This window comes from Equus caballus, chromosome 20, assembly GCF_041296265.1.
Source record: "Equus caballus isolate H_3958 breed thoroughbred chromosome 20, TB-T2T, whole genome shotgun sequence".
Taxonomy (NCBI): Eukaryota; Metazoa; Chordata; class Mammalia; order Perissodactyla; family Equidae; genus Equus; species Equus caballus.
The window spans coordinates 36,841,203-36,867,651 of NC_091703.1; the positions used below are offsets into that span (position 1 = coordinate 36,841,203).

The window sequence follows — 26,449 nt, forward strand, 5'->3', positions numbered from 1 at the left end:
TACAAAACACCAATTTTATTATAAATATCAAGAATCCACAGGGTATTTATGGCCAGCATATGCCTTTGGTCTTATTGGAAGGTAGCTGATTTTCCCTTTCTGTATATTCTAAATATTTCTCCTGATTTTCAGGCTGCTGTCCAAACCTGACCCTAAACCCAGTTACACTAAGGAGTTCTAAAGTCTATGTTTTCTTCTAGAAAGTCTGTGTTATCAAGAGGAGCTTGGAGAGGAGATAACGCTCATGACAGAATTTCAGGCACCATATAGGGGGTTACAGTTAGGATGGAACTCCTCCTAGAAGCAGCTGCCTACTCTGAAGCTCTGTAAGATCTCTGTCCCCCAATTCTCCATTATAGAGAGGAGGAAAAAAAGGGAGGGTGATGAAGTGTGCAGGTCTGAGAAGTCATTCATTCCGGAGCACCAGACCCGCCAGGAGCCTGCACCATGGCCCAGTAGCGTCCCTTATTCTTCATGAGCTGCTGGTGGGTTCCCGCCTCACAGACAGTGCCTCCGTCCAGAAAGAGGATGTGGTCAGCCTGCTCCACGGAGCTGAGACGCTGGGTGATGAGAAGCACAGACCGAGAGTAGCGCTCCGGGCTTTCATACAGGAGCTGCTCCACCTGAGAAAAGACGCAGAATCTGTCAGAGCTGGGGACCTCTCCCAGCCCAGGCAGACATGTGTGTTTCCAGAGCTTGGACAGACCTCACCAGGATCACTGCTGCCTCTGCCAACAACCCCAAGGAGATTGAAGCTTCTCTTTCTGAGTGCTTCTCTGTCAAACCTTTGATTTATTAAGGACTGTGTACAGGAGGTGGCAACAGTGGAATAAAAGTCAGCATCCTATGGTGAAACCCATAAGCAAAGAGTGAAAAGTGTTGAATAGTCCCTCCTCTGTAGCTGTGGACTAGGAATCTCTATATTCTGTTTTAAGGAAATGTAACTTAGTGGTAAAGAGAATAAGCATTCAAGTCAGGTAGACTTGAATTTGGGTCGAGGCTCTGCTATTCAACAGCCGAACGACATTGTTATTCGACCTCTCTTAGCCTCCATTTTATCATCTGTACAATGAGGGTAACAAACCAGCTCACAAGCATTCATGACGAATACATGAGTGAGACAGCGCATGTTAAGGGTCTAGAAGCATGTCTAGCACATAGTAAAATCTCAATTAATATTGATATTAGTATTATCAGGACGGTATTTTCCTTATGTTTGGCTTCAGAGACTCAGAGTCTGTAGATAGTCTCTTTTAAATGGTTCCAGGCATCTTGGGGAGTAGCTAATGGGAACTGAGAATTGTGAGCACTGGTTTGGATAATTATGATGTTCATATAACTAACATAGGATGAGTGAAGAAAGGAAGATGGGGTGGGAGATAAGCATTAAGAAAATGATTCTCTCACCCGTAATTGGCTGTTTGCATCCAGGGCACTGGTGGCGTCATCCAGGATGAGTACATATGGATTCCGGATCAATGCTCGAGCCAAGGCCACTGCCTGTCGCTGACCCCCTGATAGCTGGTTCCCAGCTTCGCCTACCTCTGCAGAGACAAGAGCCAAGGGGAGAGCTGGATAACCACAAGTGTACCCCATGCACACACACACACAGCAAGGATTGATGGATGCAGCTGGATAGGGAAGGTTCCAGGAAAGTGAATGGAGTCCTGAGGACATGAGGATGAAGGAGCCACAAGAACAAGATCTTATGACTTCAAACTGATGTCAGTGGGGTAGGAGAGACTGATGATTAAAGGCAAGACTATTGGGGTTTCAGGAAAGGTAAAGATGTCTGGGTGGTGATAACGAGTGGGAGAGCACCTGTGTCATAGCCCTGAGGGAGTTCAGAGATGAAACTATGGGCTCCGGCCTTCATTGCAGCAGCTATGACTTTCTCCATAGTTGGCTTCTGGATCAGGCCATAGGCAATATTTTCTTGAAAACTTCTCCCAAATAGCTGTGGCTCTTGTCCCACTGCAGCCACCTGGGATGATGAAAAGTCATAGAACAAGGAACACAGGAGTGGCTATCTAGAGACTGAAGACTCAAAATCTTTATTGAGAGCACATCACAAAATCACACACCATCTCTGCAGACCACACCCACATATCCACCCACTGTTCCCTATCATTCCCTAACCCTGCCTTCAGAGTGCTCAGTGAGAATGCTCTTTATACTTGGTGCTTCCCACCCTCCCCCATGCCACTTCTTGCTCACCCATTGGTGCAGGTAGTGGTGTTCATACTGGGGAAGAGGCTTCCCATCCAGCAGCAGCTGCCCTCCTGTGGGCTGGTACAGATTCTGCAGCAGGGCAGCCACTGTGCTCTTTCCAGACCCGTTGGGCCCCACCAGCGCCGTCACCTCACCAGGACGCAGGGTGAACGTCAGCCCCTGGAAGCCAGAGAATCACACAATAAGAGGCAGACTGAGGCCCCTAACCCTGAGACTGTCATTGTCTTGTTACACAGCATGATGTCTTACCCCAGAGAAGAAAGGAGAAAAATATGGAAATAGAGCAACCCTTATTCTCCCACTTGCACAGAGTTCTGTTTCTCAGGGATGATACCTCCCCAAGGAGTAGAGATGGAAGATGAGCAAAGACGAGAGAAAAGACTAAAGACCACTATGCCAAACTTGATATCAGATACCATGAGAAAACAGAAAAATCATATTCCAAATCCCAAACAGAAAGAAAAAGGAAAGATGGAAGACTTGAGACACAGATTTTGCTTCAGCAATTCCCTAGGATGTGAGAGCCTTCTCCCTGAGTGCCTCCTCTCCTTTTCTCCTTGGAAATCCAAACTGGCTTGAGTTTGGAGCAGCTTTATGGAATAGGTGATGCACATCTTTGCCTTTGAAGGGTTAGGAGGGATCTACCTGTACCTGGTGTTAAGCAGGCTGAAGGCAGGAAGAAAATTTAGGATGGTAGAGTTGAGAGTGAGGTTGGTGGAATGCAAGGATCAGTAGGTTGTACCTGCAGCACTGGGACATCTGGACGGTTTGGGTAGGCAAAGGAGACATCTTGGAACTGGACAACGCCCTCCGAGTTTAAGGAAGTCAACACACCACTGGCTGGGCAGCGAGGGATCCGGTCCAGGTATTCAAATATTTTCTCTGAGGAGCCCACAGCCTTCCGTACACGGGGATAGGTGGAAAGCAGTACCTGAAGGGGAAGTATGAAGAGTCAGAGGGGGTGGGGAGACCTCATTTGTTTGCCAGGGTCATGTGATCTGAGAAGGGTAAAGAATGGAAGGAAAGTGACACAGATGGTGATGGGATAGGGTAGGAAAAGCGATGGGGAGTGAGACTGGAAGGACCTCACCTCAACAGCTTGTGTGAACTGGATCTGGTAGAGAACAAATGTGACAAGGCTCCCACTGCTTACAGCCCCACTTGTCACCAGCTGACCACCAATGTATAGGATTCCCACCTTCAGCAGCATTCCTGAGATCTGTGGAGAGTCCACAAGAAAAAAGGGATTGTGGTAGAAAAACCTGGAGGGGGTGCAAAGAACCAGAATCGTTAGCATTAAGGAGATATAAAGCCCCTTTCCTGCAAGTCACAGCAGCAGGCTTGATAGGTAGAAAGGAAGAATGAACCACAGAGACCCCACGGAGTCTTACTCAATGACGATAGAGTCATCATGATCATCATCACCATCACCATTATTGCCTTGTTTGGGGAGCATTTTGCTCTTCACCACAGGCTTTCATGAATGTAATGTCATCCATATTCATATCAAGATCCCTATAAACAAAGTTATATCACTCCCATTTTTTTTTCAAATGAGGAAACAGTCTAAGAGAAGACAAGTTACTAGCCCCTGGTTGCAGAGCTAGTAACTAGCAGCATCAAGCCAGGAACTTCTGATTGCTGGTCTAGTTCTCTTTCAGTTACATCACAGATGCCCCTCATTCTTGGCTTCTGCTACTCTCATGGCTATCACTGGCACATCCACACAGTCCCGGCATGAAGTGAGCCCAGGTGCAGGAATTTACAACTCCCTGAGCACCCCACGAGAGGCAAAGGAAGGCCCCAGAACTGGAAGACATGGCATCTCCCTAAAAAGGGGGGTGGGTGGACTTTCTGTACCATAGTGGAAGGAAGCCATCTAGCATGCCTAAAATGGGGGGGGGAGGGGCGGGTTGGGAACACTGAGTAGGGTAACTGAGCCTCAGGTGGCTAGGATGAGAGCACTGAACCAACCATTGCCCAGGGGAGGAGGAGTGTGGAGCAGGGTCATGCGAAAAGGAATGGAATCGAGGCATCACGGGGACAAGGGAATAGGCTTTTATCTCCAGGTGCTCACACTGGTGGTCCAGAGGTTGACTGCATAGGCCAGGGCCTCATTCTTGTTGAGTGTCTTCATTTCCTGCAGCTTTTGCCTAAACTTCTGGGCCTCACCCTCTTCATTGGCAAAGCTCCGGACTGTAGGCATAGCGGACAGAACTTCAATGGCTACCTGGCTGGACTCTGCCAGAGACTTCCGCACCTGTGCTGCCAGCACCTGTGGAGACATGGACAAGAGATGTCACACAGGGTTAGCAGACCATAGGGTCCCTAGTACCTGAGTTACCTGGTTGGAGATTAAAGGTGAAAAGAGGCAGAGGGACAGGAGAGAAGAGAAAGGGACACAGGTGTACCCCCTGGATACTAAAGGGATACAGATGAGAGAAAAATAACTCAGAAGGGTCATAGAGGATCATATTCTTGAGATTGATGATCATATTTTAAAAGACAGACTGTGGGCAGAAGTTAGAAGAGAAGACAGTGATAATATGAAGATGAACACTGAGCAATCCCACGAAGATGGAGAATCAGTGAGGATCCCAGGAAAGAAATCTGAGAGGATCTGAGTCCTCCAAGTTTGGGAGATGAGGGTCTATGTAGGTTGAGGCAACTCCCCAGACATACCTCGTGCCATTTTCCCAGCTTCTTAGGCAGAATGAAAAGCAGAGGCAGGGCCACTAGGGTGACCATGGTGAGAGACGGTGACCCCCAGAGCATAAGCCCCAAGAGACACAGCCCCCGCACCAGGTACCACAGCAATAGGCTCAGCTGGTGACTCAGAGACTCACTCAGGGTGGACGTGTCCTCTGTTACCCGAGATGTGATGGCACCTGCCAGGGGTTGGGGAGAAGAGAGTGGAGTGAATGAGAGGCTCAGAGTGATGGGAGGGACTAGCAATGAGCCAGGGTGCCAGGGGGAGGGGTGTCAACACTGGTCTTCTAAGGAGGCTGGGGAAAACAAGGTTAGGGCTATAGGGAGGTTTGGGGATCTCAGAGCAGGGAGAAGGAGTGTTAGAGAGGAAAAGCCTGGCCAAAGACCTTCAATTTAATTATAAAGAAACTGATGCCCATGTGAATTTCCCTTTCTCTGGCAGATTTCTGTTCCTTAAATAACTTGTATATCCCATGCTATACACATAGGCAGGAAGAGCTTGAGCTGGTCATACAACAGAGCTGGAGAAAAACAGAGGCTACTGCTAGGAAGCAGTCCACGCAGCTGTACTGAGCACTGGATTGAGAATCAAGAGACGAATTCCATCCCCAGGCTCGTCTCCATCCGTAGGTGACCATGCAAGTTTCAGCATTTAGGGTCTAGGCCTCAGTTTCCCTCTCTGTAAAATGAGGCAGTTGGACTCTGTGATCTCAAAATTTCCAGGCTTGAAATTCTGTAGTTTCTATCTAAACACACACATAGGGAAGATACAATTATGGAAAAACTAGGTCTTTCAGAAGGTAAAGAGTACCATATTTTGCTCTTGAGGTATAACAAGAATAAGAAATGACACTGTGTATGGTGAGAGAGAGATCAAGGTTATAAGTAACAGGATGTATGGGCATTTAAAGAGTACATATATGGACATGTCATAAAAGAGCTTCATGAGAAACCTGTTTGGTTCTGTTGGAAGAACTCTGTTTCCTGGCGCAGGACAGCCCGAAACACCTCTCCTTGCAATTGGCTGTGCATGCGGCCCATGGTGCTGTTATAGACCCCGTCACCCATGAACTCCAGCACTGCACTGGAGAGAGACAGAGAGAAGGAGGGTCAGGGTGTGTTCAGGGGACAGACGGAAGGTCCCAGGTATCCCGGCAGAAGTGCACTTTGGACGGCACCCCCAACTTCCAACTCCCTCTTTTTCAGGGTCCCCCATTCTCAGCTTTCCATCTTTAGCCCCCAGACCTGGCTATGGTGAGAATGGACATGAGAGTTATGTTTTGAGTGAAGGTAGCAGCTGCCTCATCTCGTAGAATCCAGTCAGTGAGGCGGCCAGTAAAGAATGGAATGGCCATCTCCCCTGGGGAAGGAGAGGAGAGATGGATCAGTCACAAATATCAAGTCTAAGCAGGTCAGTCAGCTCCAGCCAGACTGCCCCTAGCCCACGCCTCTTTCACCCTTCACCATTATCCTGGAGGTCAGTGGCAGAAAGAGGACACAACCATGCACCTGAACAGGCCACCCTGGAACTCACAACGCTGTGGCCCCACCAGACCTTTAGGGGTCTAATTAGGAAGGCTGGAGTTCAGGATGTGTGCCCCAGGGGAAAGGACTTGCCCAAGGCGGCCAGCTAAGTGACACCTGGGTCACCACCGGAGTGCAGGACTCCTGACTCCCACCCAGGCCGGGGCTCTTTCCTCCACACTGGACCTGAGCTTGGTTGCCTTCGCCTGATCCACATTTCCCAGAATGTACACTAATCTATCTCACTGACCATTGCTCTTGATTCCTGCCCAGTACCCTAGGTCCGTGCCTCTACCCCTGCGTTCCCCTTACCAAGACAGGAGAGGACCAACAGGACAAGAACCAGCGGGAGGCGGCGTATCTCTGAGCCCAGGCAGCCTAGAAGCCGACGCACCGCTTCTGCAGAACCCCCGTGATCTCCCGGCACCCAAAGTCTCCTGAGCTTGTGCCACATGGCGGCTGCGGGCAGGGCCGCTGCATAGCTGAGGGCGAAGGCGTCGAAGCGGCTTCCCCAGTGCAGGAGCCTGGTGCTGTCGGCATCCCTGGAGACTCCCCAGGAAGCGAGCTCTCGGAACAAGGCAAGTCCCGGCAGGGCCAAGCCCAGCGCCGCCGCCAGCGGCTCCAAAGCAGCCAGCCATCCCTGGACTCCTGCGCTTTCGCTCTTGGAGCCAACGGTTGCCCTGAGGACCCTGCGGGCCCCCAGCCACAGCACAGCCGAGCGGCTCAGGCCCACCGCCCAGACCCGGAGCAGCGGCAGCGCGGCGGGCACCAGCAGGGAGAATATTCTGGGCAGCGCCGGCCGGAGCAGCACGCAGTCGGCGAGAAGCAGCAGCGCTGCGCCCAGCCACGCGAGGGAAGCCCGGGAGAGGCAGAGGCGCCCGCAGGGAGCGGGGGACCCTGAGCTGGCCATGGGCGCGCGGGCGCTGTCGGGGGTCGCGCCCGGGCCTGGGACACCGCCGTCCCCGCTGGGCCGCAGTCTCTGGGTGCCGTCCGAGTCGGTGCCGGAGCGGGCGCGGGGACCGGCGGCTGGGGGAGGGAGGAAGGCCGGGCCGGGGCGGGGCTCTAGGAAAGTCCCAGGAACCGGCTGAGCCTGGCCGCTTTAGCCAGAACCGAGCCTTTTAGGGGAAAGGGAAAACGAAAGCGGCCGCCCGCTCGCTAGATCCACCCACTTCCGAACGCAGCCGGCCCAGCCTATTTGGAGAAAAGGCGAAGGGAAATCAGATCTGAGGTTCTGGGGAGCAGCCCCGGTGCTCCATCACGCACACCCGTCCCTCCTCCTTTCCTCGCCTCCTCTTGCGAGATCCACTTGTCGGGGCTTTCCTACCCCAGCCTCAAGGCGGGGCTCTTTCGTCACGTGTCTCCGGGCAGATCTGCCCCACACAGGTTAGCGCTCGCGAGCGAGGCCAACGGGAGAGGACCCAGGCGCCCCCTGGCGGGCGTGGTGAAAGGGGCGGGGCTGTAGGCTGCGCACCACGCGCTGTCCCAGGTCGGAAACCAGTGCCCCGGGCAGCGAGGAGCGCGGCGCCGGGATGCTGCGTGCAGGAGCACCAACCGGGGACTTACCCCGGACCGGAGAAGTCCACACTGGGGTAATAATCTGGGCTGGAGCATTAGCAGAGGGGTGGAGAATGTAGAGCGACAGGGAGACCGTGGAAGGTCCCGGGAGTGAATGCGGAGACTAACGAGAGCGAGGAGATAGCTTGTAGCAGCCAGTGCTTGCACCCCACAATAAATATAGGACATCTGTATTCTGAAGGGGATCATCTAGGGGTCCGGGAAGGGGCTGGGCACTCGAGGCTACCGGAGAAGGGGGTGCTTTGGCTCTTAGCTGGAAGCGTCAAGGGGAAGCTGTTCTAAAGCGCTTTCGCTTTCACTCTGAACTGGAGAGAGGGGCTCGTTAAATCAAGGGAGGAGGTTGGAGAAGGTGCAAAGAGATGAGAAAATGATGCTCTGGGTGAAGTAGGGCCAACACTTGGGAGAGGGCACTGATTGAGAAGGGACAAGTCATCACACAGACTTGATAAACTGGCCCCTGGATAACTCAAAGCCCAGCACCGATCATGGGGGTTCCATATGAGTTGATGGTGCCCTTCCCCAGCTTGGCCCAGGAAGCCCCCTGCTTGGCCCCAGGGCTGCCATGCTCCCTTCCCTGTGTCTTCCCTGCCTCCTCCCACATACCTGTTGGGGGACTTTGTCCAGGCTGGGCGCCTGGAGAGGATGGCGGCCCAAGGCTGGCTGGCTTCTGCTCCCAGAATACTGCTGCCACTCTTGGCTTGGGAGCAGCTTTGTCATAGACAAATGGGGTCTGCAGAATGGGGTTGCCCCATTCCTCTGGTCCTCTGCTCGTGGTAAATCAGTATGTCAGAAAGTATGCTCAGGGCAATATCACTGGGCGCCAGAGTAACTAAAGAGTGGTGAGAAAGATAGCAGTAAAACCACCGATAAATTAGAAAATCTCCCCTCACCGCCAGATGAGCAGTCGAAAGTAGGAAGTAGAAGTCAAAACAAGGGATGGAGGTTAGACCTCGGTTTTGTCCCAGTCTGCTATTAATTCTCTGTGACCTTGGATGAATCACTTGCCTTCTCCATGACTCAGTTTCCTCATTTGAACCAAGGATCTTTAAGGCTCTTTCCAACTCAACAGGAGTAGAAAAAGTGTAGCTTTGTCCTCCTTCACTCTTCCTTAATTCTTTTCTTGACCCGGAAAAGTCAGCTCAGACTTTCCAGTCAAATCCCGTCTTGGTATAGTTCTCTTCCCTATCTCCTGGGATATCTGTTTTCCTCTTGATCAGAAGTCATTACCTGAAACTTTTATTGTAAACCGTCTTGTGTGTTCCCTGTTGCTTCCCTCCGTCCTTAACACATGGCCATGCTAACCACTTAGCCCCTCGATGTTTTCTTCGTTGTTCAGTAAACTGAAAGAGCTTGCTTCTGATTAAGTGGGAGAGGGGCTAGAGGATTTAGGACCAAAAAAAGACGTGAGCTGTTTCCCAAGGTCACAGTAACTTGCTCTGCATCGTCTATACCACATTTGCACACACAACAAGCACATGTGGTGGAGGTAATTCACTTGTGGGGCTGCCTCACTGGAACTCAGAAGTGCCTCCTGAGCCCTTCCCTCAAAGGGAACGCTTATGGGGCTGGCCCCATGGCTGAGTGGTTGGGTTTGCGCGCTCCACTGCTGCGACCCAGAGTTTCCCCTGTTCAAGTCCTGGGCGCGGACGTGGCACCGCTCATCGGGCCATGCCTTGACTGGAAGGACCCACAGCTGAAAGTGCACAGCTATGTACAGGGGGGCTTTGGGAGAAAAAGGAAAAATAAAATCTTTTAAAAAAGAAAAAAAAAAGGGACACTTATGCCCCTAGGAGCTTCATCCCCACCTCTCTGCCTACAGTGGAAAGGATTCCATGCAGGAAGGTTGGGGCTTAGGGAAGTGGTTCTTTCTGTGTTGTACCACAGCCAGGTTGTGACATTCCCTTGGAGCGAGGAGAGGCAATAGAGAAAATGGGAAGATGGAGAAAAAAAATCCTAGAAAGTGGGCATTAGCTCTGGCCTGAATTACTGAATGACCTTGAGCCAGTCACCTCTCCTCTCTAGGAATGTTTTCTCATCTATAACATGAGGGGTCAATGATCTTCACGCTTTGACATTTCATCTTCTGTGTCTCTGCAGACAACCATCATGGCAGTAGAGTTTGATGGGGGCGTTGTGGTGGGTTCTGATTCCCGGGTTTCTGCAGGGTAAGTATCAGTTAAGGTGTCTGCTTTTGGAAGGAAGCTAATGGTCCCAAATACACACTTTTCTTACCCATTCTTGAAGAGACTGGTGAACTGGAGCTTTGGAGAAATGGGGTTGACCTTTCAGAAAGGCCACTATAATAAGATATTGGGTGGGTTCCCAGGTCTCTGAATTCATGGAGGAGCATCTGGAGCCTGAGTGCTTATGTGGCCTGTCCCTGGAGTCTGAGAAAGGGATGGGAGGTAGAGATTTGAAGGGCCCTCTTTCCGTCTGTGTTTAGAGATAGAAAAGATGAATCTGCCAAGCAGATATTCTGGTTTCTCATCTTTCACGTGTTGAACTAATTTTGCCTCTTTCTCCTTCCTGGCCAGTTTCCTCACATGCAAAATAACTATACGGGATTAAGTCAATATTGCTTACTTTATGTTCCCTGAAACACGTAACTTCCTCAAGATGGTTGATAGCAAAGAAAAATTGCTAAGAGGAGTATTATTCTTAACTCAGTATTTCTTGTTTATTATAAAACCTAAGGCTGAAAATAAGTCTAATTTTGATTATTACTTGCAATGTTTCATTTATTTGAGGTTATATTTTTGCTCCCTGCTTTAATCTAAGCATTAAATTTCATGCACTGCGTGGCTGTCCTCTTGTCAAAAAAATTGAGTAACACTGGACAATTAACCTCAACAATTCCGGCGACTCTAACTTTGATGTCTGTTGACTCCTTCCTGACAGAGAGGCGGTGGTGAATCGAGTGTTTGACAAGCTGTCTCCCCTACACCACCGCATCTACTGTGCTCTCTCTGGTTCGGCTGCTGATGCCCAGGCTGTGGCCGACATGGCCGCCTACCAACTGGAGCTCCATGGGTATGAAACTCGAAGCTCTCGGGTCCTTACTCCACACCTGCTAGAGCTCCCCCAGCTAGTGAACCCCTGTACTGTGTCATGTTCCAGGAGAACTGCCTTGTTTGAGCTCCTGCTTTTGTTAGCTTTGAACTGGCACTTGAATCTCTCTAAGCTGGTTTCTGCTTCTGTGAAGTGGAAGTAACAGTACCTACCCTACCTCACCAGATGGTTGTTTTGCAAAGAAAATGATATATGCGAAGGCAGTTTGAAAACCTCAAATCATTATCCTACTATAAATAATGAGGAAGGATGATGATGTGGCCCACCATAATATCAGGCAGTTACCATATGAGAAACCAAGGTCACTGGGGCGGAAGCAAAGCTTACCTGCTTTTACCCACATGGGCAGGGCCCTTGCAGCCAAAAGAGAGTTATATCACTGGGGGCTGAGTGGGTGAGACAGAGTAAAGGAGGGGAACAATTGAAATCTTCTTATCAATTGTTGGAATGAGACTCTGGTTCCCCTGTGCTTGTGGGAGGCGAGCTGGAGTTTGAACTATTACAGCTACAGGTTTCAGGTGTCACTTGGCAGGGATGACGGTCATGCCACAGGAGGGTTGAATCTCAGGAAATTATATTGACCCCTCTTCCTAACATTTCCTTCAGGATGGAACTGGAAGAACCTCCTCTTGTTCTGGCTGCTGCCAATGTGGTGAGGAATATCACCTATAAATATCGGGAGGATCTGTCTGCACATCTCATGGTAGCTGGCTGGGACCAACGTGAAGGGGGCCAGGTGAGTCTCTCCCATTGTACTCCCTCCCTTGGGTTCCCCACTCCCATGTAGAGGGAGGTGGAGGTCATATGTCATTCTAGCAATGAGTTCCAAAGACAGTGCCTCTAAAGGCATAGTACAGTCTCAACCAATGGGGATATGAGATACTGGGGTTTCATTGCAGAGTGCAGAGACCACTTGGAAGGAGAGGACTGATACTTCTATAGTCTGACCTAAGGATGCTTCCCTCAGGTATACGGAACCCTGGGAGGAATGTTGACCCGACAGCCCTTTGCCATTGGTGGCTCTGGCAGCACCTATATCTACGGTTATGTGGATGCAGCATATAAACAAGGCATGTCCCCTGAGGAGTGCAGGCGCTTCACCACAGATGGTAACTGACCAAGTGGATGGGTACCTGGGGAGGGTTTTTAAACACGGGAAGGAAGTAGAGTATGAGGAACAGAAAGAGGAATACATGGGTGACCATTTAGTTTAATGTCCAAGGGGAACACTTTTGAGAGTGAAAGGAAGCAGAATAAATGCTTAACTAAATGGAACTTCAGGGCAAAAGGCATATACCAGGGCTGTTCTGAGTATACCAAATTAACATACATGGGTCTCTAAGAACTGACGGTGTGCTGGAGATGGTTTGGGCCAGCTCATACGAGCCGATTGTTAAATATTCAAGGATTTGTGAGCTGCTTGTTAAGCTATTTGTAACTTTAAATCGATTGCAGTGGGAGTACTGAGACCATAGACATCAGGAGATGCTACACATGAAGGCTTTTTTTTTTAAGTTGGTTTACCAGCATACCACTAAATATGCTTTCCTAGGAGATGGGTTTTGAGGTCTGAAGGTGGTAGTAGGCGTATGAACAGGAGGGGAAGGAGAAGATTTTTGAAGCTAAGTCATTCTCTCTCCCTCTCTCCAACTTGAAACCCTCTACAGCTATCGCTCTGGCCATGAGCCGGGATGGCTCTAGTGGGGGTGTCATCTACCTGGTCACTATTACAGCTGCTGGTGTGGACCATCGAGTAATCTTGGGCAATGAGCTGCCGAAATTCTATGATGAGTGAATCTTCCTCACACTTCCCTTCCTTAGTTTGTAATAAACTCTCTGGGAACAGAACCTGGTATGGTCAATGGGAAACAGGTGCTCAGGGAGATGAAGCTGGGGGGAGGGGTGGGCTTCTTCCCTCCCAGATGTCAGCACACCCTTTTTATTCCTTTGTTCCCGGGTCTGAAACATCCTTCCCAGAAGAAGGAGAGGGGGAAGTATACTAGAAAGAGTCCTATACATGACAGGTCATCATGTACTGAGTGATTCTGAAGTCTTAGAAAAAACAGAAATTCTCATTCTGATGCCCAACGGGTGATGGTGCAAGTGAGGAGTTAAGATTCATTCCTTCAAGGCTAAGACTGATAGGTAGATAAGACAACTACCAAATGAGAATTATCTAGAAGCAGCAGCAAACTCGTGTAAAAAGAAATTTCTTTCATAATGCATTCATTCACAGTAGAGACCAATACATGATAAATACTTAAATATTTGGGGAACGTTTGTGAATTTCAAAGAATAATAACAAGAACCAAAAGCTACATTTACTGAGCCAGGCACTGGCTAACTGTTTATGAACTTCATCCCTTAGAATCCAAACAAACAAGGATAACAAAAATCTTATATAGGTACTATTACTACTTCTATTTAAGAACACAGGGAGACTTAGAAAGAGTAAGTCACTTGACCAAAGACAAAGCAAGTTCGAAAGCTGAGATCTGGGATTTAGTTTTACCCTATGCCCTTACTTTATCACCATATAAACTTTCCATTCCCTCAGGCTTCATATATCGTCTCCTCCTGGACATCTGCAAGAATTATGCCACCACATTAATTGACACTTAGGAAGTGGGTACCAGATGCCTGAGTAACACTATTAAGCTGAGTTCTAGTCCTGTCTATGCCATGTACTTCCTGATCGACGGACAAATTATTCCCCTTCTGTGAACCCTCATTTCCTGTTCTGTCAAATGAAGGTATTGAGTGACTTCTTTTTTTTGTTAAAGATTGGCACCTGAGCTAAGATCTATTGCCAATGTTCTTTTTCTTCTTCTTCTCCCAAAGCCCCCCAGTACATAGTTGTATATTCCAGTTGTGGGTGCCTCTGGTTGTGCTGTGTGGGATGTCGCCTCAGCATGGTCTGATGAGCGGTGCCATGTCCACGCCCAGGATCCGAACCACGAAATCCTGGGCCACCAAAGCAGAGCATGGGAACTTAACCATTTAGCCACCGGGCCGGCCCCCGAGTGACTTCTAAGATGGTTTACAGCTCTGACATTCAATGCCATTTTGCTAATAAGTGAGCAGTTAAGAGATATATTTAACAGAAATACTAGTATGCTCCCCAGGAAGCTTCTGTCTGCTTTTCCTTCTGGATCTCAGGCTACACATACAAATTCAAAGTACCTCGAAACAATCCTGCGCCCTTGGGAGTGTGTGTTTGGTTTTGGGGGAAAAAATCTAAAATTACTAGAGCTTTGAGTTCTTTCTAGCCATGATATTTAATTTATTTTGAAGTTTAAAATAATAGTTTAAGGGCCTGTCTCTCCCACTGATCACAATGAGAATCTCTGGAAAGTAGACAAGAAGCAAGTACTAGAGGCTTCTGAAAAGTAAACAAAAGTAGGTGGGTTGTGAAGAGAGTCAAAACTTGGAGAGGAAACCCACCCCAGGTGGTTTTCATATTTTTTTTCCTCTTTCCTCTCAGGGCTTTTCCCCGAAGTCAGGCCTCAGGTGCCGAACTGCCCAGCTAACTCTCCAAAAGAAATACCATCTTTCCCACTAGAGGAACCGAGAAAAGGGGCCCTTGTGGGCAGGAGAGTGTAGGGGAATCTCTAGAATAAGAGTATGAAGACAAGGATTCCCTAATTCTAGATATGAGCCCTCCTGAGTAGCGGTTACTCCTAAGCTGCACATGCATGTGACACGCCCGAAACAGCACAGCAAAGACTCTGAGAACCGAACTAAGATTTTAAACCTTTTAAAATTAGAAGGCTATCTTTTTTTTATTGGTCAAAGAATTGTGTCCTTATGCCCCTCATTCCAAAAAGGGTTTGTAGCAGCTCATAGGGACAGACACAATATAAAAAGAAGGAGAAGAAGAAATGGGGGAAAGAGAAAGTCAAGAAAATAAGTGAAGGGGCTGGCCCGTGGCCGAGTGGGTGAGTTCACGTGCTCCACTTCAGCGGCCCAGGGTTTTGCCAGTTTGAATCCTGGGCGCGGACATAGCACCACTTGTCAGGCCACGTTGAAGTGGCATCCCACATGCCACAACTAGAAGGACCCACAACTAAAAATACGCAACTATGTACTGGGGGGCTTTGGGGAGAAAAAGGAATAATAAAATCTTTAAAAAAAAAAAGAAAAGAAAAGAAGCCAAGGGATAAAACAAATATACAACATGAATATCTTTAAAAAGAAAAATGGTGTTTTGCTAGAGCTATATTCTACTGGCTAATAAGAGCAGATGGTAAATATTTAGGAATTTTGCAAGACAGTTGGTAACCATTGATATAGCTTAATATTGACCATGGTGGAAGTATTTCACCTACAGAAACCAGCAGTGCTACAAGTCTGGACTTTTTGTGTTTTTCCCCAGACAGCCAGTTTAACAGAACACATGTTTATCAGCCGGCTATAGTTGGATAAAAAACAACTGGCTCTGAGCTACACAATAGTGAAAGCAAAGAAGGAAATGAAGCTAGTAAAAGATTCAAAAGATCCATTCAAAAGAAACAAGCCATCCAAAAGATTATGTGTATGTATATAATTTTTCAAGTCACAAAGAATATTTATTGAAATAGAATATGCATTATGCCATAAAGAAAATTCTGATAAGTTCCAAATTATCAGAATCTTTGAAGCGATCTGTGTTTTGCAGCCATACTGTAATAAAATTAGAACTTGATAACAAAAAGATTCCCAATATTCTCATGGTTTGCAAACTAACAAAATATTAGTAAATAACATGGATTTAAAAAGCTGTCATAAAGGCAATTAACTCATTTAGAAGTGGTGATAAAAACATTCCATAGCAAATTTTGTGGGACACAGCTAAAACAGTACTTAGAAAGAATTTTATGGCTTCAGATACCTTTATTAGAACAAGAAAAGTTAAAAATAAATGATGTAAAAATTCTCCTCAAAAATTTGGAAACAGAGCAGTTGAGGAAACCTAAAGAAATAAGAAGAAAGGAAATTATAAAGATAAGAATAGAAAGCAACTTAATAGAAATCAAAAGCTATGTAGTGAACATTCACAAAACCAAAAGCTGCTTCTTAAAAAGATATTTGTAAGATATTCAGACTTGGAACAAGACTGGTCATGAACAAAGGGGAGAAAAAAATGAGTAGATAAAATATAGAATGAAAAGGGGAAGAGCTGCTGATGTAACAGAGATAGGAAACGTAGTAAAGGGTATTATGAACACATATATGCTAATAAAGCTGAAAACCTCAGTGAGATAGGTAAATTCCAAGAAAAAATTAATCTACCAAAATTAGCACAGGACGAAATACAAAATTTGACTATACCAATAAATATTGAAGAAATGGAAAAAGTTGTCAATGACCTCTGATAAAAATATTTGTTTTAAAAGCCCAGATGTTTTCACAGGTGAATTCCATCAAGTATTTCAGAAACATGCAACTCCTATCTTATACATTTTTTTCTAGAAAATAGAAAAAAAATTAAAAGCTGCTCAGCTAATTTTATCAGGCTGTCATAATCTTGATTCCAAATTGAAGTATGGAAAATTCAAGAAAAGACGATAATAGGCCCATTTCACCTTGAACATAGATGGAAAAAAATAAATAATTATTTGCAAACTGAATTCAACAGTATTAAAAATAATAATAATATATCAAAATCAAATGGAAAATCCTTAGAACACAAGGGCGCTTCAATATAATAACAAATAATGCTATAATTTGCCACATTCACAGACTAAAAAAGAAAAATCATCTGCTTTTCTCAATTAATAGAAGGCATTTTTTAAAGTTAAATGTCCAGTTTTGATTTCTGAAAAAAGTTAAGGAAGCAGGAATCAAAACTTTCTTATCTTGGTAAAGGTTATAGTCCAAAAAATCCATAACAAGCAGTATACCTAATGGAAAAATCTTAGGTGCCCAAGACAAGAATACCCAGTATAATTATTAGTTTACACAGCGCTGAAGTTCAGACTAATGCATAAGGGAAGAAAGAGAAATGAGAAGATTGGATAAAACTATTGTTATTTGCAGATCATATCATCGTCTGCTTAGAAAAACACCACCAGCAGAAGAGCAAACTATTCAAATAACAGAGGAATTTATCAAAGTTTTCAGCAATAAGAGCAACTTGCAAAAGTTAACAGCATTTCCCTACACCAGAATAACCAGTAAGAAATAATTTTAAAAATTATTTATTTATTATAATATATATTATATGTAATATATAACATATATAATATTCATAATATAATATATAATAATATATTATTATATTGCTTATTATAATAAATAAATAAAAATTAGAAATCATTTATAATAACCAAAAAGCTATAAAGTGTCCAATGAGTAACGTAATTAAGAATTCATAGAAAAATATAAAACTCTAAAAAAGTCATTGAATATGATTTCAATAATGGAGAGTCATTTTGTGTTCTTGGATGGGATCACAGATGGGGCATATCAGTTGTCCTCGCAAATTAATCTTTGAGTGTAATCTCAATTGGAACTCCATTTGATCTTTTTTAAGGAAATTTATGAATTTATTATAAAATATGTATGATAGAATAAAGTCCTCAAATAGCTAAGCAAACCTTTAAAAAAGAGCAAGATAAAGGGGATACCTGTCTTCAGAAACATGAAGACATTCTATGGATCTATAAGTATAAAAAAGACACACTATAAATCCAATAGTTATTTTTCAAAAAGAGAACTTGACAAGGAAACAGAATTCCAAAACGAGGTATGGAAATAGAGAGCTGACACACACACACACACACACACATATATGTGTGTGAACCTAATATACAATGAGGTTGGCACCATAAATCAATGGGAAAATTATGGATTATTTAATAGGTGTTATTAGAAAAAAAGAGTTCAATATATAAAGAAAAGTAAAACCAGATCTTGACCTAATGCCACATATAATCGCAGGTGATTTGATTTGAGAGTTAGATAATGCCAAATGTCAGTGAGGAAATAGGGATGAAGGAAGCCTCCTGCTGTGCTGGTGAAAATATAAACTGGTGTAGCCATTCTGGAAAGAATTCTGTGATACTTGATCAAAGTAAGTGAAAAACATTCTAGGATCCAACAGTTCCACTCCCAGGAATACACAACATCCCCCACCCCTCTACCCCCCCACCCCCCATCCCCACCCAACTGTCTCGCAGGCCCGTGAGGAGACTTGTATGAAGATGTTGAGGATGTTATTTCTAAGTATTTGTGGTGGCAGGGAGACAGAGGCAATCTTCATGTCTACCAGAGAGAAGGGAGGAAAAATGTTGTGAATGCACAACCTGGAGTACCGTGAAGAAGTTAAAAGTAATGCATTAAAATGTACACATAGTAATGTGGATGGATCTTTAAACCAGAGGGTTAAGGAAAACAAACAAGTAACAGAGTAATCTATTTAGCACAAAGCCACTCACTTTAAATAAACAGTAAATACACACAAAACGATACACATTTTGCAAGAATACATATAACAAAAAGATACATGCAAAACACAGTAGAATGGTTGCCTTTAGTGAGGAGAAGGAAATTGGAAGTAGAAAATGTGGATAAAAAGAAAGAAATAATAACAAACACAGAGAAGATTTTCTATGGACCAATGATGACCATGTCTCGTGAACTGAGGAATATAATTAATTCTACGATTTCCATCTAAGACTTTTCAAAAGCAATGACTCAAAGAAAATCATAGGTCTAAGAGGAATGTCTCCTACACTTCCAGGACAAATATTATATAATTCTCCATTTTTCCATCCAACTAAACAGACAGGGAATATAGTTAAACTGTTCGATTGAAGGTCAGGATTTAGAAATGGAGGATAAGAATTAAGAATATTTAGATTCCTTCCTACATTGCAGCATCTCTCTCCAATGCATATGTATTTTTTTAATTCTAAATCTTTTACAACTAATAAATATGTTCTATTTTATATAACAAACCAGAATATGTGGCTTATCTTTGGTCCTCTTTACCAAATTCTTAACTCGGCTGATTATGGGCATACATTGTAAAATGAAAAATGTTTAAATTCCATTGGGCTTATTCAGACGCATGGGAAATTGGTTCAACAATATTCAACTTTACCCAGCAGTGTTTATGACAGAGTTCTATGTGTAGCATAAGTATGTGTAATACAGAATATATGCTCTCAAAAACTCAGAAATGAAGTATGGAGTTCATTTTTAATCTAAACTATGTTGACATAGAAGAGAGTAGATTTCTCTAGGAAATGTATTAGTCAGGGTTCTATAGAGAAACAGAACCAATAGGATGTATAGAGAGAGAGAAATTTACTTTAAGGAACTGGCTTGTGTGATTGTGGTGGCTGGCAAGTTCAAAATGCACAGGGCAGGCAGGAGACCCAGGGAAGAGTTGATGTTGTAGCTCAAGTCCGAAGGCAGTCTGGAGGCAGAATTCCATCTTCCTCGGAGGACCTCATTCTTTTTCTCTTAAGGCCTTCAACTGATTGGAAGGCCCGCCACATTATGGAGGGTAATCAGCTTTACTCAAAATCTACGAATTTAAATGTTAATCTCATCTGAATACCTTCACAGAGACATCTAGACTGGTACTAAAATATCTGGGTAACACAGCCTAGCCAAGTTGATGCATAGAATTAGCCATCACCAGGCTCAAGGTGAAACTTCAAGATGAATGCGGCAGAAGTGTTGAGGAAGGAAATGGACTCAGTCCTAACCAATTAGCACAGCTGAATCATCATTACCGAAGTGTTGGACTAACCCCACGTCCAAAGTAACATGCCACAAGATTTTAGACTAGGATAGGTACCAGGCAGATGCTAGGTGTTCAGTTGAGGTTTTCGTCCCTACTTCATAAGCTGGCTGCTTCAGACTGCCCTAGAGAGCATACATAGATAAAAGAATAAATTAAAAGCTTTTAAACCAAACTCAAGACATGAATGCAAAATTTTAAAAGCCACTACAGCAGTTTTAAAGATATCTTTTCTCCTACAACCCAGCACAGACACAGATGAGGATCAAGCCTAGAGTCTGATGATAAGGGTTGTGAGGCTGTACAACACTGTTAACTACCGAACCCCATAGGGTCCCTTATGGTAAAGTAAGGCTGCTGGTTGGGATGGATTTGGACCCTGAGATTGGAAATGGGGACATACGAGCAGACACAGAGAAGTCTGAGGACTATGAATCACAAAATCCCCCTGAATATCTTTGCTGGAAGAAGCAGACCCATTGCCTTGGTTATCTATTGCTGCTCATACCCACTGTATTAGTTATCTATTGGTGTGTAACAAATAACACCAAAACTTAGCACCTTAAAATAATAAATATTTACTATTGGGCATTACTGGGACAATAGGGGAAGTTTGAATACGGACCGTGAATTTGATAACGTTGCATCAATTTGAACTGTCTTGAGGGATGATGATGGTATTGTGGTTATTTAGGAGAAATGTCCTTGTTCTTAAAACACACATGCCAAACGATTTAGGGGTGAAATGTCATAATGTCCACAGATTACTCTCAAATGGTTTAACAAAATAGTTCCTCATCAGTAAATGGATAGATAAAATGTAGTGTATTCATACAGTGGAATACTATAAAAGCAATGTATATTAATGAACTATTGATAATGCAATAATATGGATAAATCTCATAGATTTATTGAGTGAAGAAGCCAGACCACACAAAAAATATATACCATACTCTATGTTTCTGCTATCTATTGCTGTGTAGCAAACCACTTCTAAATTTAGTGGCTTAAAACAAAAACAATCATTTTATTATCTCATGTGAGTCTGTGGGTTACCCAGGCTTTAAAAATCACCAATATAGCCCACAAACCAGAGCACTTATCCACGGCAGCCGCTCCACATAGCACCTCACATTCCATGTATGGACATTAGTTATGTTTTCTGGCTGCCCATCAGATTTGAACATCTTTAAAATACTGTAAAATTTCCCCTGCCTCATGAGTGCTGCCTCCCCATAGTAGAAATCAGAAAACTCACTTCCCCTGGCCTTCTTTGAAGCTAGGGCACAAATATGGGACCTAAATCCACCACTCAAATTCATCCACCTTAGACTTCAATTCAAAACTCGGCAACAGGAGGAAATGGGCATCTCTGCACTCATTTCACTGGCAGAGGTGACAGAAGAAGTAAGTGACTTTGGAGAAAGCTGTGGTAAAAAAGGTGAAGTTCCTAGAGCAGAAGTGGCTTAGAAGTGTCTTCAGTAGTGCTTGCAGCAAAGTCTAGTTTCTAACAACAGAGCAAACAGCAACATCTAGAAGCGGTGGGGCAGCAACAGTGGCATGGTTTATCAGACCTGTTCTCTGTGTGTTTGGGGCCTTTATCTGAGCACAGATATATTTATAATGAGCCTTCCATTGTTGTTTCAGCGTTTCCACTCAAAAGCCTAATTCTGAGAGAAACTTACGTTAGACTTTTCAAAGTCTTATCAAACTCATTAATGAGGGAACCAGGAAGAAGGCAAGAAACTTGATTCCAAAAATATTTGCAAAACAAAAATGTGTGTAGTCAGGAAAAATTGCTGTTAGAGATTCAAAATGGTTAATGTACTACAGGGCAATAAAATCATAACCTTGGCACTATCTTCTTTACCAGAGAAAAAGCAAAGCCATAACACCTTATCAGCTTTCTACAAATTAACCTCTAATAGTCTAGGGTTGGCTGGGTTCTTTTTAGTCAAATTACAATCCCTAAAACACTCAGATTGTGATCAGGCAGGATTATAAGAAAATATTCAGGTATGGTATTAATTAAATAATCAAGCAAGCACAATTTTGCCTTATTTCCAATATTTGGAACATTTTTCCTACACAATTCCTACTCCTAAGGTACAGAATTGACCAAATAAGATTTTTCAGAAAAGTTCTAATTCAGTATCATTAGTTGTATGTCTCTTCTATTTGGCCTCTTTTAGGATTAAGACTTAATGACCTCCTTTTTGTGGAGGTAACAAAACGAAGGTCTTTTGATTTTAAGACTGGAGAGTTCACATCTGTCTGGAAGGCTTTAGCCTATAAGGTCATAATTCTCATCATTTCTATTATAACCAGAAGTATTTTTATTGCCACGCTCACATCTTGGGAGAACCCTGCCCTGACTCTCCTCCTCAGAGTTTTGTTTGCAGTGCCTATGACTGTGGATGAAATCCCATTTTCTCTGAGATGCCCAAAGTTCAGGAGTGATCCTGGCTTCTCAGAAATAGCATCTTTTCCCACCTATCAGGTGGAGACTTAATCAACTCTGACTCAGCATGCTAGGAGGACTTAGTCAGCCTTGTTTCCACATTCAAACTGAAGTCCTTCTCTTTAGTAGTAACTTTTCATACCCAACTAAATGAGATTTTCCTTTAAATGAGACATTTCTGTCATGATTCCAAATTTGGAGATAGAAGGACTGTTAAACCATTGCATATCACTACATTGCCGTAAAAACATAAAGCAACTCATAAAAGCACTTTGTATAGTGTTTGCAGAAAAGAACTGTATGTCAATTTTTCCATAGAATCATCATATATTCTACCAGTGATGCTATCTACAAAAATGTTTGATTGTTGAGGGCTGGCTCCGTGGCAGTGGTTAAGTTTGCATGCTCTGCTTTAGCGGCCCGCATTCGCCAGTTCCGATCCTGGGCATGGACCTACACACTGCTCATCAAGTGATGATGTGGCAGCATCCCACATAGAAGAATGAAAATGACCTATGACTAGGATATACAACTATGTACTGGGGCTTTGGGGAGAGAAAAAAAAGTGGAAGATTGGCAACAGATGTTAGCTCAGGGCCAATCTTCCTCACTAAAAAAAAAGAAAAGAAAAGAAAGCTTGATTGTTTATAGATGTGTAGTAGTTAAAAAAGCAAAATCTCACTCAATGTCCTTTAACAAAGGATGCTGAGATTTCTAAGCTTAAAAGATTGTGAAGGCATTTCTCAGAATTCCAATTAATAGGGTTATTATCATCCTTAATTTCTCCTGAGTGTCTATACTTTGTCATACATATTAAGATTTGCTATAGGATATTTTTTGCTGAATTCTGAGGTTCCACTGAAACAAGACACCATTCAAAGAACATTTGCTTTCGGTTTCCATGAGCATAGGCTAAAGTTGAGGGTTACAAATAGATAAATTAAAAAGAAAATAAACTGTTTTTCTCATGTGCTTATCAGAAAATATAACATTTAAAACAATATTCTAAAACAAATCATCATATTAAATTAGTTAACAGTTTCGGCCAGTCTTATTTCTTGTTTCATTGATCTTAGGCCAGCAGACTACATTAATAAATTCTTCTGCTTCTATACTAAAAAGTCCTATCAATTCCAATTTTTAAGTCCCCTGGTACCATCTGACAGGGGTCAATAGGTGGCAACGTTAGCTGAAAGTGGTAAGTTTGTTCTCCGAGTTATATTCTCTGCGAGATCAAGAACCGGAATACCTGGTAGACTCATTTCCACTGAGCCCCTGAGATTGTCCTTTTCTGTTGTTTCTCTCAGAAGACCCAGTTTGTTTTTGTTTTTGTTTTTGTTTTTAGTATCTCCATTTTTTTTATTGAGTTATTGATAGGTTACAATCTTGTGAAATTTCAGTTGTACATTAATGTCTGTCAGTCATGTTGTAGGTGCACCACTTCACCGTTTGTGCCCACCCCCCACCCCACCTTTCCTCTGGTATCCACTAAACTGTTCTTAGTCCATAATTTTAAATTCCTCATATGAGTGGAGTCATACACAGATTATCCTTCTCTCGCTGGCTTATTTCACTTAACATAATTCTCTCAAGGTCCATCCATGTTATTGCAAATGGAATGATTTTGTTCTGTTTTGCAGCTGAGTAGTATTCCATTGTATATATGTACCACATCTTCTTTATCCATTCGTCTGTTGCTGGACACTTAGGTTGCTTCCACGTCTTGGCTATTGTAAACAGTGCTGCAATAAACACTGGGGTGCACAGGACTTTTGGGGTTGCTGACTTCAGGCTCTTTGGATAAATACCCAGTAGTGGGATGGCTGGATCGTATGGTAGTTCTATTTTTAGTTTTTTGAGGAATCTCCATACTGTTTTCCATAGTGGCTGCACCAGTTTGCATTCCCACCAGCAGTGTATGAGGGTTCCTTTTTCTCCGCAACCTCTCCAACATTTGTTGCTATTAGTTTTAGATATTTTTGTCATTCTAACGGGTGTAAGGTGATATCTTAGTGTAGTTTTGATTTGCATTTCCCTGATGATCAGCGATGATGAGCATTTTTCATGTGCCTATTGGCCATCAGTATATCTTCTTTGGAGAAATGTCTGTTCATGTCTCCAGCCCATTTTTTGATTGGGTTGTTTGATGTTTGTTGTTGAGTTGCGAGAGTTCTTTATACATTATGGATATTAAGCCTTTGTCAGATATATGACTTGCAAATATTTTTTCCCAGTTAGTGGGTTGTTTTTTTGTTTCAATCCTGTTTTTATTTGCCTTGAAGAAGCTCTTTAATCTGATGAAGTCCCATTTGTTTATTCTTTCTATTGTTTCCCTTCTCTGAGAAGGCATGGTGTCCGAAAAGATCCTTTTAATACTGATGTCAAAGAGTGTACTGCCTACGTTTTCTTCCAGAAGCCTTATGGTTTCAGGTCTCACCTTTAGGTCTTTGATCCATTTTGAGTTTATTTTGGTGAATGGTGAAAAAGAATGGTCAATTTTCATTCTTTTACATGTGGCTTTCCAGTTTTCCCAGCACCATTTGTTGAAGAGACTTTCTTTTCTCCATTGTATGCCCTCAACTCCTTTGTCAAAGATAAGCTGTCCATAGATGTGTGGTTTTATTTCTGGGCTTTCAATTTCAGAAGACCCAGTTTTTGATGATAGCCTATAGCAGAGACCTTCAGGCAAGCATGAGAGAAAAGCAGAAAGTGTCTGTTTATAACAAGAGCAGATGGCTCTGTTTAGTCAATTATAATAACCAAGAATACCAGAATAGATGGGTAGAATCTTCTATATATCACTAGTTCACCAAGATTTACTAGTCCAAAGGTAAGAACATATTCTAGACAGCGAGGACGTTGGCAACTTTCCATGGTCTTCTAAACTATCCTGTAAAGTGTAGATCAGGATTCCTACCAGTTGACAAGGGCATTTTAAACCCAGAAACAAAATCTTTTTTAAAATGAATGCACTGACAGTCACCGTGCTAGACCTGGAATTTGAACATGAATGTGCATTTACCCTTCCTGAAACATATACGGTCTTTAAAACATACATTAATAATATTTTTACCTGGACAAAATTAATCAAGGAAAGGTTAAGCTCCTGTTTTTTATTTGTCAGTTTTTTCCACTTTGTTGGTTTGATATACAGAGTAGCTTTTTTGATAGTATAGAATTAATTTTAAACATAAACCACGCCAAATGCACCCAATTGCTTCTAGCCCCCTTCATTTTATCTGGTGAAAGATTAAGCCTTTGGTGCTACCTAGTGGTCAAGTGGGTAGTGGCTACCTAGTGGGAAAAAAAGACTTTTTTGGAGTAAAAGACAGCTTGACAGTTTAAATATTCTGAATTCAGGGTCTGGGCTTCAGGAAGGCAACAACACAAAAGAATTTTCAGAGGAAACTGGTCACTTAATTAAGATAAGTGCACAGCTACCTGAGAGGGAGCAATTATTATAGCTTCTGCTAACCCAACAACCAGAGTGACAATAAAACATTTTTTAAATAAATGTAAAGAAGGTAATACAATAATTATAAAAAGTTTTAGGGGCTGGCCCGGTGGCACAGCGGTTAAGTGCGCAAGTTCCACTTTGGCGGCCCAGGGCTCACCAGTTCAGATCCCGGGTGCAGACATGGCACCACTTGGCAAGCCATGCTGTGGTAGGCGTCCCACATAGAAAGTAGAGGAAGATGGGCACGGATGTGAGCTCAGGGCCAGTCTTCCTCAGCAAAAAGAGGAGGATTGGCAGCAGATGTTAGCTCAGGGCAGATCTTCCTCAAAACAACAAAAAAAAAGTTTTAGGTCTCTCAGAAGCAAAGGGCTTTTGTTGTTTGTTTTAAAAAATGATTTAAGAACATGACAGTATCAGCACAAAGCATTAACAGTTATCAGGATACTGAGTGAGAGTATTTTGATAACTGGGCAAATCACACTAAAGAAAAAAACCTTTTCTACCTGTTTTTAAGAGTACAATGAATATTTCAAGACCAATTTTGAATTACAAGTCCTCTTATTTTTTGCTTATTAATTTTAATTCATCATTGTGTGTGTTTAAACGTAGAGAAATATGCATGTAGTTAGACAATAATATTACTGAAAGCTTTCAACTTCAGCTTTAAAATGCAACTAACCTTATTAAT

General features: G+C 43.5%; 2 protein-coding genes across 5 annotated transcripts in view; one reads left to right on the forward strand and one right to left on the reverse strand.

The window, feature by feature from the left end:
• Positions 1 to 7,758, reverse strand: TAP1 (transporter 1, ATP binding cassette subfamily B member). Of its 2 annotated transcripts, XM_001496035.5 has the most exons (11): positions 6,778 to 7,758; positions 6,187 to 6,301; positions 5,895 to 6,025; positions 4,915 to 5,120; positions 4,310 to 4,507; positions 3,323 to 3,451; positions 2,975 to 3,163; positions 2,218 to 2,391; positions 1,822 to 1,984; positions 1,408 to 1,544; positions 1 to 623 (listed from the first exon to the last, which is right to left on the reverse strand). In XM_001496035.5, the coding sequence occupies exons 1-11, from the start codon at positions 7,373 to 7,375 to the stop codon at positions 411 to 413; spliced, it is 2,253 nt and encodes a 750-aa protein (XP_001496085.2). In that variant the 5' UTR covers positions 7,376 to 7,758; the 3' UTR covers positions 1 to 410. The 2 variants fall into 2 exon arrangements, with proteins under 2 accessions (XP_001496085.2, XP_070101504.1); XM_070245403.1 differs by lacking the exon at positions 6,187 to 6,301 and having other exon boundaries at positions 6,778 to 7,567.
• Positions 7,541 to 26,449, forward strand: part of PSMB9 (proteasome 20S subunit beta 9) — a 26,336-nt gene continuing 7,427 nt past the window's right edge. The window contains exons 1-6 of one of the 3 annotated variants that reach the window (XM_001493006.7): positions 7,541 to 8,054; positions 10,138 to 10,205; positions 10,939 to 11,070; positions 11,716 to 11,845; positions 12,077 to 12,218; positions 12,777 to 12,957. In XM_001493006.7, coding sequence (XP_001493056.3) covers positions 7,995 to 8,054; positions 10,138 to 10,205; positions 10,939 to 11,070; positions 11,716 to 11,845; positions 12,077 to 12,218; positions 12,777 to 12,904 — 660 coding nt within the window. In that variant the 5' untranslated portion in view covers positions 7,541 to 7,994 and the 3' untranslated portion in view covers positions 12,905 to 12,957. Of the gene's footprint in view, positions 8,055 to 10,137; positions 10,206 to 10,938; positions 11,071 to 11,715; positions 11,846 to 12,076; positions 12,219 to 12,776; positions 12,958 to 26,449 lie in introns of those variants that run through there. The other 2 variants (XM_070245405.1, XM_005603790.4) reach the window with 2 other exon arrangements.

Bases quoted from the DNA above. Each gene is read 5' to 3' on its own strand.
- TAP1 (XM_001496035.5), bottom strand. From the start codon at position 7,375: ATGGCCAGCTCAGGGTCCCCCGCTCCCTGCGGGCGCCTCTGCCTCTCC. The intron at 6,026-6,186 runs GTCTGGGGGCTA...GTCTCTCTCCAG, and splicing joins TCCATTCTCACCATAGCCAG to TGCAGTGCTGGAGTTCATGG. The intron at 4,508-4,914 runs GTATGTCTGGGG...ATGTCTCCACAG, and splicing joins AGCTGGGAAAATGGCACGAG to GTGCTGGCAGCACAGGTGCG.